Source organism: Cajanus cajan, chromosome 7, assembly GCF_000230855.2.
Source record: "Cajanus cajan strain Asha chromosome 7, NIPB_CcT2T_4, whole genome shotgun sequence".
Taxonomy (NCBI): domain Eukaryota; kingdom Viridiplantae; phylum Streptophyta; class Magnoliopsida; order Fabales; family Fabaceae; genus Cajanus; species Cajanus cajan.
This window is the reverse complement of record NC_138523.1, coordinates 13,398,067-13,418,234: the sequence shown is the minus strand read 5'-3', so window position 1 is coordinate 13,418,234 and position 20,168 is coordinate 13,398,067. Positions and strand designations below refer to the sequence as shown.

The window sequence follows — 20,168 nt, the reverse complement described above, 5'->3', positions numbered from 1 at the left end:
ACTTAATATGTGATTTAACAGCTCTTATTAGATCTTCTGTCTTTATATACACAATTTTTTAGCCATCATTACTTTGTTATAATTCGACTTCAACTTAAGTAATGGAGTGCTCTTGTATAATTCATTATGAGCAATTGTAGTTAGAGGTGTTAAAATTAACTTAATCCATCAAATTGGTTGAATTCTTTATTTTAAGGTTTGAAAAAGGCCATGATAATTTGTCCTAACCTAACAAGTCAAACAAGTAAGATTTGACCATTAAAAAATAGGAGTAAAAAGTATCAAGTCTATTTAGTTCATATATATATATATATATATTCTAAATTACATATAAAAATTAAAAAAAGCCCAATTTGACCTAATTCAACTAGTCAAACTAGGCCGGCAAAAATATAACTCATGTATAACTTGAGTTAGGCCTACCCTTTTTAACAACTCTAATAGTAGTTAGTGACCTAAGAGCATCTACAATAAGAGTTGCTCATAAACAACTCTCATTCACTTTAAATAGGTCCCACTATGCCACATCACTCGTAAGCAACTTATATTACGCTTTTACAATTTTTTCTCCAATGGAAGTTTCTTATAAGTACTCTCACTTTTTGACAGTTCATACTTCACTTTTTGACAACTCATACTTCATTTTTTTTTATATAAATTTTAAAAAATTTAATTATTATGGATAACATATAAATATGAATAAAAAATTTAAAATATCACACAATTATTATAATGCATTAAGAAATATTAAATATTAAAAACAAAAAGTATACATACTAAAAATAAATACAATAACGGCTAGTTTACAATGGTTAGTTTTGGGAGAGAATAGGAAGAAAAAAAAGATTTTGAGAATAAAAAAATTAGTCTAATTTGTGATAATTTAACAACTTTTAAAATTACAATAATATTTATTCTCCTAATTTGCGCCTTATAAAATTGCAAGCTAATTCGTGATCTTTGAGTTGCTTCTTAGTCACCCCAGATGTGTCCTTCATGAGAATGTCATACATTGCACTAAAGTTAGCTGTTTCCTTCGCTTCAAGCAATTTTTTCACTGCAGCACTTCTCTCTAACATTGTTTTTGCCATATTATCCAACTCTTTTTTGTCAAAAGATGTTTCGTCAACCTTTGCTTTACTCTTTCTTTTTACTGTCTTTTGGCCAATTGGATGAGACATTGGTGTTGTTGGGTCATATTCTTCACAATTATTGGCTGCATCTGTGTTAGAAGATGTTGAGTATTGCCTAGATTTAGAGTTCTTTGATCTTTTAGAAAAGCTCTCTCTATTGATTAAGATTTCCATTTTGGCTCGTCTCTTAACAATAGTCATGCATGCTCAAAATTGAATTTATCACCCACATCTTGTGAGTAAATCATATATGCATCTACCATGATGTCTTTCTTTGAGTGTCCACTTTTTCTTTTATCACAAGCTTGTTTGTAACAACTGACAAACAATTGCACTGCTTTATTGATTCGAAACTATCGACTTTTCAATTGACTTGGTTTCCTTTCTGGAAATTGATTGCGATAATTGTTATAACTTTTCTTTGATTCTTATTAAAAAACTATTACCTGCTTGATCAACTCCAACCATTGGATCCTTTGAAATGTTGAGCCATGATTGAATAAGTAGGTTGTTCTTTCCATTAAGAAGCTAATATGTGATTTTTTATAAGTAGACCATTCTCCTTGTAAACCTTCTACATCAAGTGTAATGTTGTCTAACCCAACTTGAGACTCTAATATCGAGTCAATTGGTGATTCTATTTCTTTATTTACTTGCTCCACTCCTTTTTCGCTAAATATTGGAGGCCTATGCCAAATAGCAGGATTGTTTGGTGGTGGTGGATATATAAAATAATGAGGATTTGAAGAATTATCATTGGTAGAGGGTGGTGGTGGCACTACAAAAAAAATGCTATTTAGTGGGGGTTATTTTACGGAGGTTTTAAAAACCCCCTCAAATTAACATGAGTTGCGGCGTTTTGGAGGAACGCTCAAAATTGTAAAAATAATGGCGATTTTTATCATTTTTTGAGGAGGTTTATGCCCTCCCAAATAGAGAGGCAATTTTACCTTAAAATTTGTCACCATTTTCCCCCGCAATTTATTTTCACCCAATCCCTCCAATTTTGTCTACATTTCCCCGCGAACACCCTTCCTCGTCTCCCAACCCTTCCCCACCTCTCCACACCCTCGAAGAAAGCGAAAAATCTCCCCTCGAAGAACAGCTCCGTTGCGATGGGTCCTGGCGCCACGCAGTTCATCGTTATCTGCGTACCTTTCAGCTCCTTCGCCAGGATCTTCCCCTTCGCCTCCACGCACCGCTGAAAACGCCGTTCCTGATCCGAGAACACGCTCTTCAAGACTCTCAAACTCGGCGCCTTGTTCGGCCTCTGGTACCTTTTCAACATCTACTTCAATATCTACAACAAGCAGGTTCTATTCTCTCACCAGATCTTTCGCTAAAATGTTTGTTCCTTCCAAACACGCCCTTGGATTTGTGTTAATTCATGGATACGTCTGCGTAGTTTAGATTGGAAGCTTTTATTCTGTTTCTGATTACTGTGCAGTTTGTGATTGTGTTGTGGTATGTTGTGCGTTAGGTGAGAGGAAGTGTGATAGGAAATGATTGATTTGAATGTGGATTTATTTTGCAGGTGTTGAAGGCGTATCATTTTCCGGTGACTGTGACTCTCACGCAGTTTGCCGTTGGGACTGTTATTGTGGCGTTAATGTGGGGTTTGAATCTGTACAAGAGGCTGAAACTCAGTGGTGCTATGGTATTTTGGACTTTGATGTGTTGAGTTTTGTGTGTTGTTGTGTTCTGTTAGGTGTTTGTTGATGTTGGATTTGCTTGTGTGTGGCAGCTTGGAGCGATTTTGCTGTTGGCTGCGGTGCATACTTTGGGGAATCTTTTCACTAATATGAGTCTTGGGAAGGTGGCTGTGTCTTTCACTCACACGATCAAGGCCATGGAGCCTTTCTTTTCGGTCGTCCTTTCTGCCATGTTCCTTGGAGAGGTTAACTCGTGTTGCTTATTGTGATTGATCTAAAGTAAATTTTTATAATGATTGTTAGCTGCTTTTGTCGCTGTTTAAATTTAGATTGTATTTTTTTTGGCTAACGAATTATATTGGTATGTTTCTCATGTAGTTGTCTGTGAGTTGCTATGTATTGTGAGCAATTCCTTTGAAGGGGAAATAAAATTGGCTAACGAATTTTTCCAATTTCAACTCTTGAATTTACTTGTAGTCTCATAATATGAGACAAAATCTAATCAAAATATTATTGGATATATAAAACTTAAATTAGTTTGAGTTTACTGCAAAATGTATTAAAAGATTTTAAGGTCCCCAATGCAACCCATTTTGTCCTTTTCTCCATAATATTAGTTTTAGAAAGTAGAAATGCACTATAAGTTTGCTTGGATACAAATTTAAAAACGTTTTTGAAGGTTTTTCTATTGAAAAATGCTATTTATTTTTTGGTAGAGAAACTCTTAAAAGTATTTCTAATTTATATCCAAAAAGACTCAGTTTATAACTTTGGTTTAAGTGTGTAAGTAATGTCAGTTTAGCATATAAACATCTTGATAGTTGATTCTTGTAGCTAGTGCCTAATCTTTGCCACATAAATTGCTTCTTGATATAAATCAAAATTTCATGCAGCCCATTAGATTTTTTTTCTTTCTTTTCTATCTGTGATGTCTAGTTCCTTGACATCCAAAGAACTCTTTGTAAATTTTTTATGTTGAAGCCTTGATGTTATTCAGTATCAGGCAGGCATTTTTACTGTGGGGGGTATTATCATAGTGAAGTTAGTTTGGTTAGTTAAATGAGTCATCTAGTTACTTACAAATACACAAGTGTTTAATTGTTATTCTTTTACTTTCTAGTCTTTATAAGCCATGTATTAGTATTGGATCACATGCCCCTTGTTAATTAGCTAACTAAAGAAGCTTTTACAATATATTGGAAATTTATATAGAAAGTTATTGATGTTTAGTTTGAAACAGGGATTAGTGGGGAAATTATTGACAGGACACCCTATTCCATTGGTCCAAGACTGAAGGTATTCTTAGAATGGCTACTGAAATACATGGTTTCAGGTAACCTGGAAGCAATATTTCCAGCTGCTGCTTGTGAATATGCTCCACTGGTGGAAGAACTGTGGAGAGATGCAGCCATTCAGGCCACATATAGTAGGAGAAATGAAATAAAAAATTTACCAACAAATGCTAATTATTTTCTAGAGCGAGTAAGATTTGTTTTGCTTTCTTTATATTCATCATCGCATTATAATTCATTTGAACTCACATAACTCATTAATATTTAATGCAGCTTTTTTTCTTTCTTTTTAAATTATTCTATTTTTACTTTGTTGCCATTTTCTATATCGTTCTGTTTGTCAATAGAGTTGGAATAACTGATTTGACACAATGTAGACTGTTTATAATGGTTTATCACTGTATAAAAACTGTTTATCTTTTCTTTTTAATCCCATTTGGATTCATGAAGTTTCTTCCAATAAGACACAAGATTTCCACCTTAATCACTTTAGTGGGAATTTTGTGTGGATATTTGTAACATAGGATTACCTCAATCACATCAGAATCTAAGTATTTATTTGGATGCAGGCTGTTGAAATTTCCAGCATAGATTACGGACCCTTGGACATGGACATCTTGTATTCTGAGGGGATAACCTTATCCAATAGTCTTTCTTCTATGGAATTTTCATTTACTGTGTCAGGCCGTGAAGACTCATTGGACCCTTCATATCAACATGACCCTTCACTCAGGTCACCTTTCATTTCATTAATTTTAAACATGATAATATATTACTTTTGAATTGAGCTCAAGTCTAGTGAACATCCAGTGATAACAATCTTCAGCTTTTAAATAATGCATAGAATCTTTTTTTAATTACAAATCTTTGGTTTCTTGTTTGGATTATGTTATGACTACCTCCTTATTTTTTTGTATACATGTTAAATGTAATTTAGATTAAAAAAATAAAATATATTGTGAAATAAAAAAAACATCATTCAAATTGAGGAGGTCAAAAACCCCCGCTAAACAAAACGCCGCAGAATGGAAAAGGTAGCGGAGGTTGGTAAAAATCGCATTATAATGCTAGTGGCGAACGTAACTGCGGCGTTTTTATAAAACGTCGTTACTTATTTTGAGGAGGGCGAAAACCGCCGCAATATAAAAAAAAAACGCCGCAAAATGACGAATTTCTTGTAGTGTGGATACATAAAAATATGATGATTTTGAGAATTTTCATCGGAAGTGAGCGGAGGTGGTGGTTGATTTTGCAAATAGTTAATGTAACTTTGCAAATGATATTGATTTTGATCCATATGCAACAACACTAAAAAAAATTAGAGATAAGATAACAATAGAAGACAAACAATTTTGAGTACTAAATTGTGTAAAAAAATTCAATGAATAGTGACCATTTTATAGAGAAGATTGTTCTTTGGTGCCGTTGGGAACCAACATTCATATTGCAACGTTAATTTTCCAACATATTGCAACGATTATTTTCCAACGTTCATATTGCAATGATTATTTTCCAACATTCATATTTTCCATCAACCGACTCTGAGTTTCCATGATTTTCCCTATTAACCAATGGATCTGAAGCAAAAGCAGGTGGAGAAATTCGCAATTCTATCACTAAATCGAGTCCCAGTTTCCATGATTTTCCCTATTAACCAATGGATTTGAAGCAAAAGCAGGTAGAGGACTTTGTGGTTTTGTCACTGGCAACAAAACTGGATGATTTCCAAATCAATTCATTATTCTTTCTTCTTTATTCTTGTTCCCTCTTCTCTTCATATCAACACACACAATACATTCTCTCTCCAAACACCCTCACCGCTATTGCAATGGAGAACAAGAAGCTTCAACCTCGCTTCTCACTCGGTCGCCATCCTCTCTTGCGCTAGACCATGCCGCCATCAGCCACACGTCAGAGGTGTTGGACCCGACGGTCCAACTGATGTATCTCGCCAACACTAGCATGTGGAGGTCACGTGCGAAGGCTAGCATGCAAAGGCTGTCGTGTGGAGGTCGCCGCGCGGAGGTGAATGAAGATGGCATGCGGAGGCTTTCGTGTAGAATCTGATCGTCCAACAACTTCTACATGGTAGAGATGGAAATTCCCGTTGACGGAGGTGGATGCACGTTGGTTCCTTCTCATCAAATCTTCATTTTTCTCCTCAATGAACCTATTTTAGGAATGATTTTTTTCCTATTTTTTTCTTAAGTAATGGAGCTTCTGCAAGGAACTTTGTTAAGATTTAAGGAGCCCATTTTGCCACCTGGATCATCTCCAATGCAAAGTTTTAATAAGAAACGATGAAGTGGCATTAAGAAACGGGTAAGCAACTCACACTGGAGATGCTCTAAGAAAATTTCAATACCACCTACCAATTTGAACATACACATGAAGTACTCCTTATTTTGTCTCACAAAAATAATATTTATATTTAGATCGATATGTAAATGAGAATGAATTTTAATATTTGCACCTAAATAGGTGATTATATATTTATATTTATTATCTATATTTTAGTTAAATGGTAATTTTGAGATTTTTTTAGCTCAAATGCTACATTTAAGTTATAAGTTTTTAGTAAAATATTTTATAAAAGTTTTAATTTTATTTAAAATTACCATACATGATATTTAACTCTAATGTTTGTCCATCAACATGGTGTGACATACTTAGCAGGTAATCTTATTTTTATATATGTAATTAGGTGTTTGACTACTTGTTTCGTGTGTATAAAAAAATCTATTGGGCGAAGTCAATCCCTTTAGTAAATCTTAGTATTTTAAAAGAATAGTTATTGTCTTCTTGTCCAAGGAATATCCTAGGTTCAAAATAAAAAAATCTCTAAAGATTGTCCACAATAGACTAGAGAATGATGTCCTTTTGGTCACAAGATGTGGTTTTGACTAAGATTGGGTTGTATATTCATGCATAGGTATGTCTTGGAAGATTTGTATATTTGGGTGGTTTATGAGGAACACTTGCAAGTCATAGTTGATAGTAGGGAAGAGGCATTGTCTTATTGTTAATGGAAGAAAGGTTAAGCGAACAAAGTGTGGTTAAGGTTTAACTTAATGTATGTTTAGGTTCAAATTAACTTGTCAAAAATTATGTTGAAATATGAGTTAATGTCATTTTCAGTAAATGATCACATGTATGGTTTTACGTTGAGAAATAATTTTCGGTCTATAATTAATTTTAAGTTGAAGTAATTTTGGTAACTTTTACGTTACATATATATTTTATATACTTAATCTTACTATTATGTAGCTTTTAGAATAAAAACATCAAAACATAAATCAATAATTTTAAAATAAATCTTATTCAAAATTAATTTTTATCAACCCTCAACTCCAATGGAGTGTGGAGATGAATAATTGTGTTTGACATAAGCTAGGTTAGTTGATGGTGGCTATGCTAGATTGTTTGGTAGTGAATGAAATGTGTAACACCTAGAGGGTATTACTTTACTAAATCTATTTTCTAGGACATGGAAACTTTGAATATAAAGACATCAACAATTTTGTGAAAAGATAAAACATATATTCACTATACACTTACAAGCTATTTGGCACTAGATTGCATACAACATACATAAAACACTTAAAACTAAAAACTAACTCTCATACATTAAGAGGTACTAAATTCAATCATTTTCTCTTCTTGGTAGCTACAAGCTTCATCTCAAGGGTCATTTATCTACTTAACCTATAACGATCTAGTAGATCTCTACACTTTACAACTCAACACCTAAGTAGCAAAAAGCATAAATCTAACTACTTAAGATTACCACGAAAATAATTCTTGGATATATATATATATATATATATATATATATATATATATATATATATATATACACACACACACACACATATATAAATATATGTGTGTGTGTAAAATTCATCAATTGAAATCATAAATATAAATCTCTCGGTGAGACTATAACTTAAAACTACACACGCACACACACATACACATAGTAGTTCAAACTAAAAATATAAATTCTAAGTTGTTAGTCAAGAAATTGTTACTTATAAGTTGTGTAAGAACAACACAACCAACACTACCATCTCTAGCATGACTCCCAAAAAGTGTAGTTTGATCCGACCTAATCTTATCTTGTTCTTATGATAATATGATTATTGTAGTTCAATAATAAGGGAAATGCAAGGGCAAGTTCAATATAAAAGAAAAACATAATACAACAACAAAAATCAACATTCATCACAACTCTTTAACTTAACAACTTTCAACATATCAACTCAACATATAACAACACAACTTGTCAACATCTTAGCCACATAGCAACTAAACATACCAACTTACAACTCACTACAACTTAACAATATATCTACTTGAACAACATTACAACTCAATACATTGTCATATATTTCAACTAAGAGATCTTTTACAACGAGGTGAACAATCTAAGTGACTTGATCATACCAAACCAACTTAACAATGCCATTTTTTTTGCTTGCTAAATCAACAATAAATTAGGATATCAATCCATTGCACAACATGATTTCTTGGATTTCGTCACTTAGACTAGGAAAGTCTAGTATCCCTGTTAGGAGTATAATAGCTTGGTTGTGAGCCTACCACAACGTTAGCATGCATAATTAAGCTTATATGGAATTAGCCTATTGACTATCTTTCAAATACTGTGCACCTTTTCATTACTTAATTAGGGATTTTAGTCTCTGACCTTGTACTTTACTCGATTGGTCGCTTCTAAACCAGAATGGATTTACCTAACCCCAATACGGTATCAACTAATGACTTAAAGGAGACTCAATACTCCACTTTAAGAGATAACTATACTCAGGAAGATTTTTCATCAACTAGGCTCTTAAAGCACCATAATTATATCCTCACAATGAGATACTCATCTTTTAAAACAATACCTCTCCTCGAGTCCTAAGTCAACAACACATCACAACTACATGCATCAAGCATTCGCAACAAAAATTCATTCAACACTACACAACTTGTCATCATACAACTTTACTTCATACAACTTTGACTAATAATCAACTTAGAACATCATCATATATCATTAAAGATCAATACATTATTAACTAGATTAAATCATCATCCATATAAAGTTAACTATCATCATAATTCAACATATAAAATCAACTAAGTTACAATCTCCATTCAGTATAACCACGGCCCACGTCATTCAACTCACTCATGATACTAGTGAGACAAAGTTTTTGGCTTACCCACGTCCGACACCATTTCACTTGTGCCTGGTGTAAATGAGACAAGGAGTCTTTGTATACACCATGCCTAACATTTTAGGCAGAGGGCCTTTGCCTAACCCACGCCCGATGACACAAAACCCATGCCCAATGTCGTCCAGGTGGAGAGAAATTGACTTAATCATGTCCAATGTCACAAATCCTATGTCTAGCATCATCGATTTGAAAGCTCTTCAAGTAATTAGGCTTGATGCCCCTCATTCCACACCCAATATGACCAAGTTAGAGAGCCATTGACTTGTATGACGCTCGGTGCCATGAAGCTATGCTCAATGCGACGATGATTTTTACACTTGGCAAAATCACGATTTTTGGGTCAAAACCTACAAATCTCCTAACCAAACCAACATGCAACTTAAACAACAACATATATACAAGTAAAACGACTCAAAATGACCATTTTGAACAACATGCAACAATCATAGGAACATGAGATCACTATCTTCTCCTTAACACATTCAAAAACCACAAAACTCAAAACATAAAAGTTTCATCTCTTAATTTAATCAACACAACTACAATGATGTATAATTCAGGTAGAAATTCAACAAAACAACACAATAAAGATAATCTAAGAACTTCCTTTACCTCAAATCACAAGAAGAAAGGAGGAAGGAAGATGAATGACGGAGAACACTACTCTAAGCTCTTGTTGCACCACAACACCACCAACACCTAATTCTTAGCTCTTCAAGCTTTTAATCTCCACTCAACTACACAATCTACTCTTCGGAGAAGGATAGAAACAATCTGTGAAGTTAGAAAGAAGAATGTATCTCCTTTGACTCCAGAGCTCCTATCTCTAAATTTCTTAAGAAAATGAACTTATGATGTTTACATGTTAAGAAAAACCTTAAACACCTCTCATTAAACTTGGTCAATTTGACCTTAACTCAAAATAATTTCTAAATAACTAAACTCATAAGAATTCCTTAATCCTTATATTTTTAAAGCATTAAAATAACCAATCATAGAATCATTTAACTAATAAAAAAATAACTAAGCAATCCGAAAACTCATAGTGTTACATAACCTAAAAAGCATATATAAACTTAAATCAATGAGACATAATGTCTTAGTGAATGCTCTAAGGAATATGATGACTTTACAATCCTAGTAATCTCTCTTTAACTCTTTGGTCTTTCTTCTCACTAAGTCTCTTAATATCGTTTTTGCCAAAGGTTAAACTTGAACCCTTAGATACCCGTTCTCACAACTATTAACTAGTATACCATTTACCCTCTCTATTAAAGATATTTTTTGTGAGTATTCATAGGGTTTGAATACATTTTGTCATCCCTAGTTGTCACACACACACATGCATGACAATCTAACCTGCCCCCGTGGGTACCCGCCCGAACCCATCCCGATTTGGATGGGGAAAACCCGTGTTTATCGGGTTTGGGTTCGGGTTCGGGTTTTTCCCGATTGATAAAATCGGGGGCGGGAGCGGGGATGTTAATACCCACCCCATACCCGCCCCCGCCCCGCTTAATAATATAATTAAAAAATTATTTTTATATATATATAAACCAAAATTATAAATATTTATATGTAAAAATTTATATTATTTTACTTTTCTTTTATTTTTTTTTAAATTATTCATATTTATTTAAAAGAAAAAAGAAGAAAAAAAAATAGAAGCGGGGCGGGGGCGGGGCGGGAAACCCAAACCCCGCCAGAGGCGAGGATGGGGACCCAAATTTTATTCCCGGCGGGTATCGGGGCGGGGGCGGAAGCGGTTTAAATTTGTGGGGGCGGGGGCAGGGAACGTAAAACCTGCCCCCGCCCCGCCCCGTTGCCATGACTACACACACACACACAAATAAAGGTGCAAGCAGGTAGGGGTACTATAGTACCTAGGCCTACCCTCATCCTACTGAATTTTGCATGTAAATTCTTGCCTATGCCCCCATTCTATTGTGCATGTTCTTACTCTCTTTATTGAAATTATTATTTGTAAGTACTTGTAGGATATGGACACATTTTGTCATCCATAGTTATAACACACATGCATATAAAATAAAGATGTCACTAGGATAAGGTAGGTACTTTAGTATATGCACCCCCATCCCATTAAATTTTGTGGGTAAAGTCTCATGTTAATTTGCCCCCATTCCTATTATGAAAGTTTTTATCTTTTTATTGGAGATATATTTTTTGTGGATACTTGTAAGATTTGAGTACATTTTATCAGCTTAATTGTTACACATTGACTTGTTGGTGTCTACTTTTTAAAAATCTATTATTATTTTAATAAAACTAATAATACATTAGTTTTAGTAAAAATAAACTCAAATCCTTTAAATATACTACATTAGTTTTCATATTTTTTTAAAAATAATTAATAATTAAAAATAATTATGTATTAATTATAATATAATATATTTATAATAAAACTAAAATATAATTTATATATTTAAAAATATTTACTTATTATCTATTTTAATTATGATGTAATTTATTCATTTAATAATATTTATTTATTATTAATTTTAGTTATATAAAATAACTATTTGCTTATTACATTTGGTGTAAGGATGGAAAGTTGTTTCATCTTAATCAATAGTGTTAATTTTAAATCTTAAATATATAATTACATTAAATATTTATTAATCCTAATAATTTTTCTCATTTTAAATAATACTGTTACTTGTAGAGATATTTATAGTATATAAAAAAATATAATAAATAGAAGGTATATAAATAATTATTTGTGATAACAAAATTTTGATAGAACATTTTTTTAAGTATAGTAAAATATCCATCATTAAAAATGATAATTAATTTTTATATATAAAGTAAATATTTTTCTCCTAATTTAGCCTATTCCATGTCTAATTGGAAGGAAATGTCAAACAAATACACTACTAAATCGAGACCAAAAATTGATTAATCGGCAGAGGTAACAGCTGCTACTGCTTACATAATGGGTGTGGTAATCTCCTCTCTTTTATTTATAGCTTTTTATAAAGGACAAGCTCCTTTAAAATTACTTAGAAATCTTTATAAAAAAAAATAAAAATTACTTAGAAATCCAGTGGATTGTGTCACAACTTTATCCAATAATATTTGGTAGGGAAAACTATGTCAACTCAGAAAATTTAACGTCACATCACAAATAAAAGTGCAATCACAAACAATTATATAAGAATATCAAGATATTTGACTTATTTACAAACATCGTTATGGTACTAATTAAAAGGAAATTAGTTTGTTTAGGATATGCATATGTAAAAGGGAGGCAACAATGCCTTTAATTACAACAGGAAAATCATTACAACCTATCAACTAATGAATAACACATCTATAGGCAGCAACACATCATGCTTATCAATGAAAATTCAACTGAGAATAGTAACTGCTGGAAATAGAATAAAAAAAAATAAAAAATCTACGACAATTCAACTGGAGATAGTAACAATATTATGATAACTTAGCATGTGGATATTGGTATGCAAAAATAGTGGATAATGGATATTATGAACTGTGGTTGGGATTTCATAGGTTATTAGGGTTCATTATAAGGATGCCAATGCTACTTGCTAATGATAAATTTTCCTCGTTTAGCTTGTCATATCCGTATCGAGTAGCCATAATGAGTTTGACAAATAATTATAAACTACAATAAACTAATAAATATTGGTAAGATATAAAAAATGAACTATTTTACAAATAACTATATTATTTTAAAATATTAATTAAATCTCACATTTAAATTAAATCTTTTATTTAAAATGTAGATTTTTATTTAAAACCATATTTGTATAAGAAGTGAAAATTCATTAAAATATAAAAATTTCAGACTAGAATAAATTATGAAAAAATAATATAAACATAAAGAGAAAAAAAAATATGCAAAATAAATGAGACTTACTTTAAAGATGAATAAAAATATTATTCTTAATCAGTATTATTAAACTTCAATCCATCGACTTAGTAAGAACAGTAGAGTCAATAGTTGAAATGCAATAACAAATTTATAATAAACACAAGTCCATCTCCTAAATCTTTATTACAAAATCCTAACAAGCTCATTACTTTCCCTTAAATTCCTTTTGTACCTATGATCCTTAGGGGAATAGTATTTGGTAAGCCTATTATAATAAAGATTTTATATTAAGCTTGTTATAAAATAATGTTTTGTACATGAAAGAGAATAATGATAAGCTTAAGTACTTATTGAAAAAATAATTTTAAAAATAAAATAAATTTCCCTATAAGTTAAAACTAGTATGCATAAATTACAAATAACATTTTGATTTATGGAGAGAAACTTATTTCTTCTTATTTTTCTCTTCTATAAGTGTTTCTACATAAATTTATCGAAACAACCTATCATTACATCTTATCTTAACTTAATACACATTCTCATGATCTTATCTCACTTCACTAACTAGATTCATCACTTCTATTTTAGACCTTTCTCTCTTGTCTCTACTACTCAGGGTTGACCCTAATGGTCAAGTCCAAGACCCTGAGAACTCTTTGGTCTTTAAACCATTTCTTCTAGCATTGATACAAACATGAACTATTATATCTCTTATTTAGAATTGTAAATTTCCTATTCCTAGCACATTGGGTGAGAACATACCTTTCATCTAGTCTTGCCAAAGGATTTCATAATCTATACTCCTTTTAGTTGAAATGAGCTCAAGCCCAAACTTGTCGCAAGTTTGCAGAGATTCTATCCCAACAGGTTTAATGTTTGAGTTTGAAAACTATGCTTGGGCTTCAGCATTGGATAGCCCATTCTGTAGAAATATTCCTTTGAGACATGTGTTATTAACCAAAAAATGACGTTTTTCTAATTTAGAAATATTTTTTATTTAATCTAAACGAGCTTTGCAGTCCTCTTAAAATATAATACCAAAACCTTGGTTACATTATCGTATGTTTAATGATGATGAACATCTTTACTACTTGGCAATTAATCAAGTTCAAGACATTGCTTGTTTGGTCATGCCTGATGCCTCATGCATGGCAAATAATACGAGCTTATCAAGTTTTGACAACTCAGCCACACTCGATAGGTTTAAATAGTATGTGTTTAAGAGAGAAGAAACTTTCTAGTTGAAAAATATATTTATATATACTTTTATAATAATTTAAATGTGAAAAAGAAATATTAAAAAATAATTGGCTGAATATTTTTAACTGCAACTTTTGTTTTGTGAAAAAATCTTTTTTAAAATTAAAATAATTCATTTGTATATTCTCAAAAACTATTATGTCTTTATTTTATTTAAAAAATATTTAGTTTATAAATTTATCTTATAAAACAGATAAAAAAATTATCTTATAAATTTAATATATAACTGATTATTATAAAAAAAAAATAAGAATTTTTAAAAAAAATATATTTTATATTATTACAAGATTCCATTTACATAAGACCTTGAATACCCCTCTAGAAAAACATATAACAACATCAACAAAGGCTCGTATACGGTGTCAAATAACATGCATTCTATATAACGTAATGTGTTACATACAAATTGTAAACATATTTAATTTTAGTAGAGATCAATAATTCACATTATTGAGCTTTAAATTCCCACAACCTTAATTGGCGCCGAAGCCGAAGGAGTACTTAAGTACAATTGTTATGCTTTTCTGTGGTTTCTTGGTATATTCCATATGTATTCGGATAAAACGTGCTTACAAGAATATACTAACCTCGAAATTCCAAAGTCTTTGTTTAAATAAAGTCTAACATATTACAAATACAATATTTTAAATTTTACGTGTGTCCGTATATCAGCTATGCCATCCAAGAAATTATTATATAATAAAATAACAATAAACAAATAACATGTGGTGGCATGTGGCATCACAAGCGTGCTTGTCCAATTAGAAGCGGAGAAGCAAACTAAGAAGGATCAAATTCAAAGGTTCTTCCTTTGGCCATTGCTGAAAGATTATCCAAACTTCATTTCCATAGATACTTACTTGACGCTATTGCAAACTCATCAGGACAACGTAAGAATATATAAATCTACTAATACCATATTGTTGTAAATTAATCATTAATCTTTTTAAATTTAAGTTATGAATATACAACTATATTAAATACTAATTAACGTAAAATTTTTGTCATTTATATTCAACTCAAACATGATTATACCACACTCACAATCCATTAAATTAAATCATATTGGCTTTACTATTTGAAGTGCATTATTTTATTTGATCCTTTCGTCTAAACCCCTTTATATAATTTGCCTCCTCCGTATTCAGAAAGTTAAACTTATTTCCTTACAACAAAGTTCAAGCCAAGACGAAAATACGATGATGATGACAAAATGTTACAAGTTTCTTGTCGTGATTCCTCTCCTCCTTCACATCCTATTCTTACACACACGAGGGAATGATTCTTTTTCTCGTCAACCTTCTCGCCAGTTAATCTTAACACCCAACAAACGCTCAGATTCTGATCCTCAACAGGTTCATTACAAATTAATCAATCATATATTAGTATTACATATATAAGCATGCTTGAATTCATTGCTCATGTATGGATCATGTGAATCAATTAATTAAGGTGCACATTTCATTGGTGGGGGAAGATCATATGAGGGTGTCGTGGGTGACCCAAGAGAAGCACCCAAAATCTGTGGTGGAGTATGGAACAAAGAAAGGGGAATATGGCACAAACGCAACGGGGGAGCACACGTCGTACCATTATTTCTTGTACAAATCCGGCAAGATCCACCATGTGGTAATTGGGCCTCTCAGGCCCAACACGACTTACTACTACAGGTGTGGAGGATCGGGTCCTGAGTTTTCCTTCAAGACACCTCCACTGAACTTGCCTATTGAATTTGTTATCGTAGGTACGCAGTGCTTTAATTAATTTCTTTGATCTATACCATCACGATTTGCATTTATATATATATATATATATATATATATATATATATATGGTTTATGGTTTCGTATATAGTTCTTTTATTAGTTGTATTAATTTCATTTCCAAGTATGTGCATGTCATTTAATTTGGCTGGTTGGGTATATATTATCGTGTTGTGTGTTCTTCATAGTTATACCGGAGTTTAATTTGTTAGATTAGATAGCCCTAGGGAGTTGATGCCTTGATGAGTGCTTCAAACCAACGCAAAGGTGGCCGTGGCAGAGAATATGGTTAGAAGAATATTGAGGTTTATAGTGTATACGAAGGCAATAGGCAAAACTACGTCAAGAATCGCTTTCGTTAGCGAATTAATTTAATTGGATTTTCTACACTACAAAGTATATATACTCCGGGTAGGAGATGATAATAGGCTTAGTTCTCTTGTCTCTGACCCATGGTTTATGATTTCAAAAATTTTATAACGCCTTACTTTTGAACATATATATTTTATTATTCACATATTAAGAATTTTACATATTTTGTCATCTGTTAATTGATCATTAATGTGATAATAATGGATATGATATATTAACTATTAATATGTTGGATTGATTGTTGATGTGATGTAATATATATATATATATATATATAATAACATAACATATTATGTTATGTTGACAATTAACATATTATGTTAATAGTCAATGTGTTATGTTAGTAATTAATTAGCGGTTACAAAATTATAAAAATTAAATGTTAAAATATGTTGTTTTAATTGAATGATAAAATTTGTGATATAATAAAAGATGAGTAACAAAAAAATATAATTAAGTCTAGAGTATAAATAATAAACATTCAAATAATAAATTCAACATACAAAATAAATGCCCTAATAATTTTTTTATAAGCAAAATATTAATATTAAAGGGGCACAACTCGATGACAAGATGTATCAAGAGATTCAAGACAAGACTCATGAAATTAAAAGAAAATTATTGCTTGTTATTTAAAAAAAAAAATCTTATCAAAGTTCAAATTATTTTGTTTTTATGATTTTTTTATAAGATTGCTAAACGTATATATGAATTAAACAGAGTTATATATATTATTGATGCATATAGGGGACTTGGGACAAACCGAATGGACATCATCAACCCTAAAACACGTTGATAGCAAAGACTACGACGTGTTTCTATTACCCGGAGATCTGTCCTATGCCGATAGCCAGCAACCTCTATGGGACTCCTTCGGTCGTTTGGTGGAACCATACGCTAGTCGAAGGCCATGGATGGTTACCGAAGGAAACCATGAGATCGAGAGTTTCCCCATCATCCACCCACAAGGTTTCAAGGCCTACAATGCTCGATGGCCCATGCCATACAAACAAAGTGGCTCCACCTCAAACCTCTACTACTCCTTTGAGGTTGCTAGCACCCACGTCATCATGTTGGCCTCTTACACTGATTTCGATGCACACTCCAACCAATACACGTGGCTTCAATCTGACCTAGCTAAGGTTGATAGGACGAGGACCCCTTGGGTCATTGCCTTGTTGCATGCACCGTGGTATAACACTAATGAGGCACATCAAGGTGAAGGTGAAGACATGAGACAAGCCATGGAGGGGTTGCTTTACGAGGCTCGTGTTGACTTGGTCTTTGCCGGCCATGTTCATGCCTACGAACGCTTTGTATGTCATGTTAATATTATGCTCTCACTAATCATTGTTATTATTATTTTTTATTTAATTTACATTCATATTTTACAATTTCATGAATTTTTCCCCCCAAAACATTCAAAATTATACATTTTATCATTTAATTTTTAAAACTTTACATATTCTATTACTTTATTTATTGATTTTTTGACATGTATTAGTTGATTACTGACATGATATATTAACGATTGATATGATATTATTTTTGTAGTACATTATGTTATTAAAGCATTTACATCAATAATTCATGTGTCAGTCTTTAATGTGATATCTCAACAATTAATTAATAATGTCAAATAGTTAATTATTAGATTAATTAAGTTTTTTTTACTTGTTTTCATTTTCTAATTATTATTAGATTAATTGCAGACTCGAATTTATGACAATAAGGCTGATCCATGTGGTCCGTTGTACGTGACAATTGGGGACGGAGGAAACCGCGAGGGACTTGCATTAACGTGAGATATACATACACTGATCGACTTTTTACTTAATGTTAATAATGAAATTTAGTTTGTTTATATTTTCACTAAAAGAATTAAAATACTGTCTTGAGGTCGTATACAGAATTAAAATCACTTGTTAATTTGCATTTATTTATTTTTCTCTTCCCTCTCTTTTCAGTTAAAAAAAAAGACATATTATTGAAAACAAGAAAATTCTCTTTTCATACTATTATTTGTTTAGTTTAATTTATAATATTTGTTACTTAATGAAGAGATTCATTCAATAAGATTCGATCGTGTTATCATGTTATATATTATATTTGTTAATAAGACATGACAAGTTGAATTTGTATTAGATGAGTGCATACAAATATCTAAAATTGCATATAAATTATACTTGTTTTCCTGTTAAGGTGTTATTTTCAATCTAAAGGTAACTTTAAGTGAGACAAAAAATAGGAACAAGTGATCAACTAGAATATGCATTCATATGTGTTGATTGTTGAAACAGGTTCAAGAAGCCTCCTAGCCCACTATCATTGTATCGGGAGCCAAGCTTTGGTCATGGAAGGTTAAGAATAGTGAACGAAACACATGCATATTGGTCGTGGCACCGCAACAATGACACCGACGCAGTTATAGCTGACGGTGTTTGGATTGAGAATTTAAGAAGCTCGAAAGCATGTTGGGATACACGACAGGTTTCTCATGACGAGCTATGAAAGCTCAACAAGGTGCAATAGTAATTGGTAGCAATTGATGATCTCTTCAACAAGAAAGAGAAAACCCTAGCCTTTTTAGTTAGTTCATAGCAGTTTGCTTTAAAAGTATCCTACTGCTACTGCTGCTGTGTGAGAAGAGAAATTATTGTATGGTGTGTGATTGTGTGGTCCAAGTCCAACCAATCTTTGTATGATATCTAACTACAGTTTTTAAGCTAAACAAAAAATAAAAAGAACATAAACAGATTACACATAAAGATCGGTTATACATAGTTTCAAAGTTCAAGCCATAACTAATAATTTTTCTTATTAGAATAAGTTGTGGGGAGAGTTATGTAATAGTTTAATATATTGATGTAGTTTTTGGGAAGATACGACTGGTGGCCAATAAAGCTATTGATGAAGCAAGGAGGAAAAAAGAAAAAATGTCCCGTTTTCAAAGTGGATTATGAAAAAATTTGAGAGACCCAAGATCATCTTTTGATTTAACAATCTCCACCTTTTTGATGGTGACAAACAAGTTTTAAAAAGTTCAATCTTGTTTTATTTTTGAAAGAATTTTTTTTTGATAGGATGAAATGAATTTTAATCTTTTGAAAAAGTTTTGATTACAAAACTAAAAGTATTTTTAAAAGAAAAAAATACTTTGCTTAAATCATATATCTAAGATTTTTCTTATGACATGTAATTTGTCATATTTTCATAGTTCTATCATACAAACAATATAGCGTTTGTGTCATACTAAGGTATCAAATCATTTATCCAAACTATATATATTAGAGCATACATTTTTGAATATATTTAAGCATATATATATATATACATACATATATATATACATATATATATATATATATATATATATATATATATATATATATATATATATATATATATATCAGAGCTTGTTTTATCTTGATTTAACACAGAGCATTCAAACGATATAGATCTTATGTACTATCTTAGACTATATGCAATGCATAGGAGACTCCCCCTAAAAACATCCATGATATTCAAGAGTAAAGCAGAGAATCATAATATGAAAATGTTAAACCATTTAAAATAAAGTATCGATCACAACTTGAA

General features: G+C 31.6%; 1 protein-coding gene and 1 pseudogene across 1 annotated transcript; both read left to right on the top strand.

Annotated features, from left to right (window-relative positions):
- Window positions 1-1,922: 1,922 nt before the first annotated feature.
- Window positions 1,923-5,106, top strand: LOC109818322 (phosphoenolpyruvate/phosphate translocator 1, chloroplastic-like; annotated as a pseudogene).
- A 10,419-nt stretch (window positions 5,107-15,525) lies between these two features.
- On the top strand, window positions 15,526-19,339 carry LOC109818332 (purple acid phosphatase 22). Its single transcript, XM_020383774.3, has 5 exons — window positions 15,526-15,791; window positions 15,889-16,180; window positions 17,319-17,887; window positions 18,284-18,372; window positions 18,872-19,339. The coding sequence occupies exons 1-5, from the start codon at window positions 15,636-15,638 to the stop codon at window positions 19,080-19,082; spliced, it is 1,317 nt and encodes a 438-aa protein (XP_020239363.1). The 5' UTR covers window positions 15,526-15,635; the 3' UTR covers window positions 19,083-19,339.
- The last annotated feature ends 829 nt before the right edge of the window (window positions 19,340-20,168 follow it).

Coding starts and splice junctions, on each gene's coding strand:
- LOC109818332 (XM_020383774.3), top strand. CDS start 15,636: ATGATGATGACAAAATGTTACAAGTTTCTTGTCGTGATTCCTCTCCTC. Junction 15,792..15,888: donor CAGATTCTGATCCTCAACAG/GTTCATTACAAA, acceptor CAATTAATTAAG/GTGCACATTTCATTGGTGGG. Junction 18,373..18,871: donor CGCGAGGGACTTGCATTAAC/GTGAGATATACA, acceptor TTGTTGAAACAG/GTTCAAGAAGCCTCCTAGCC.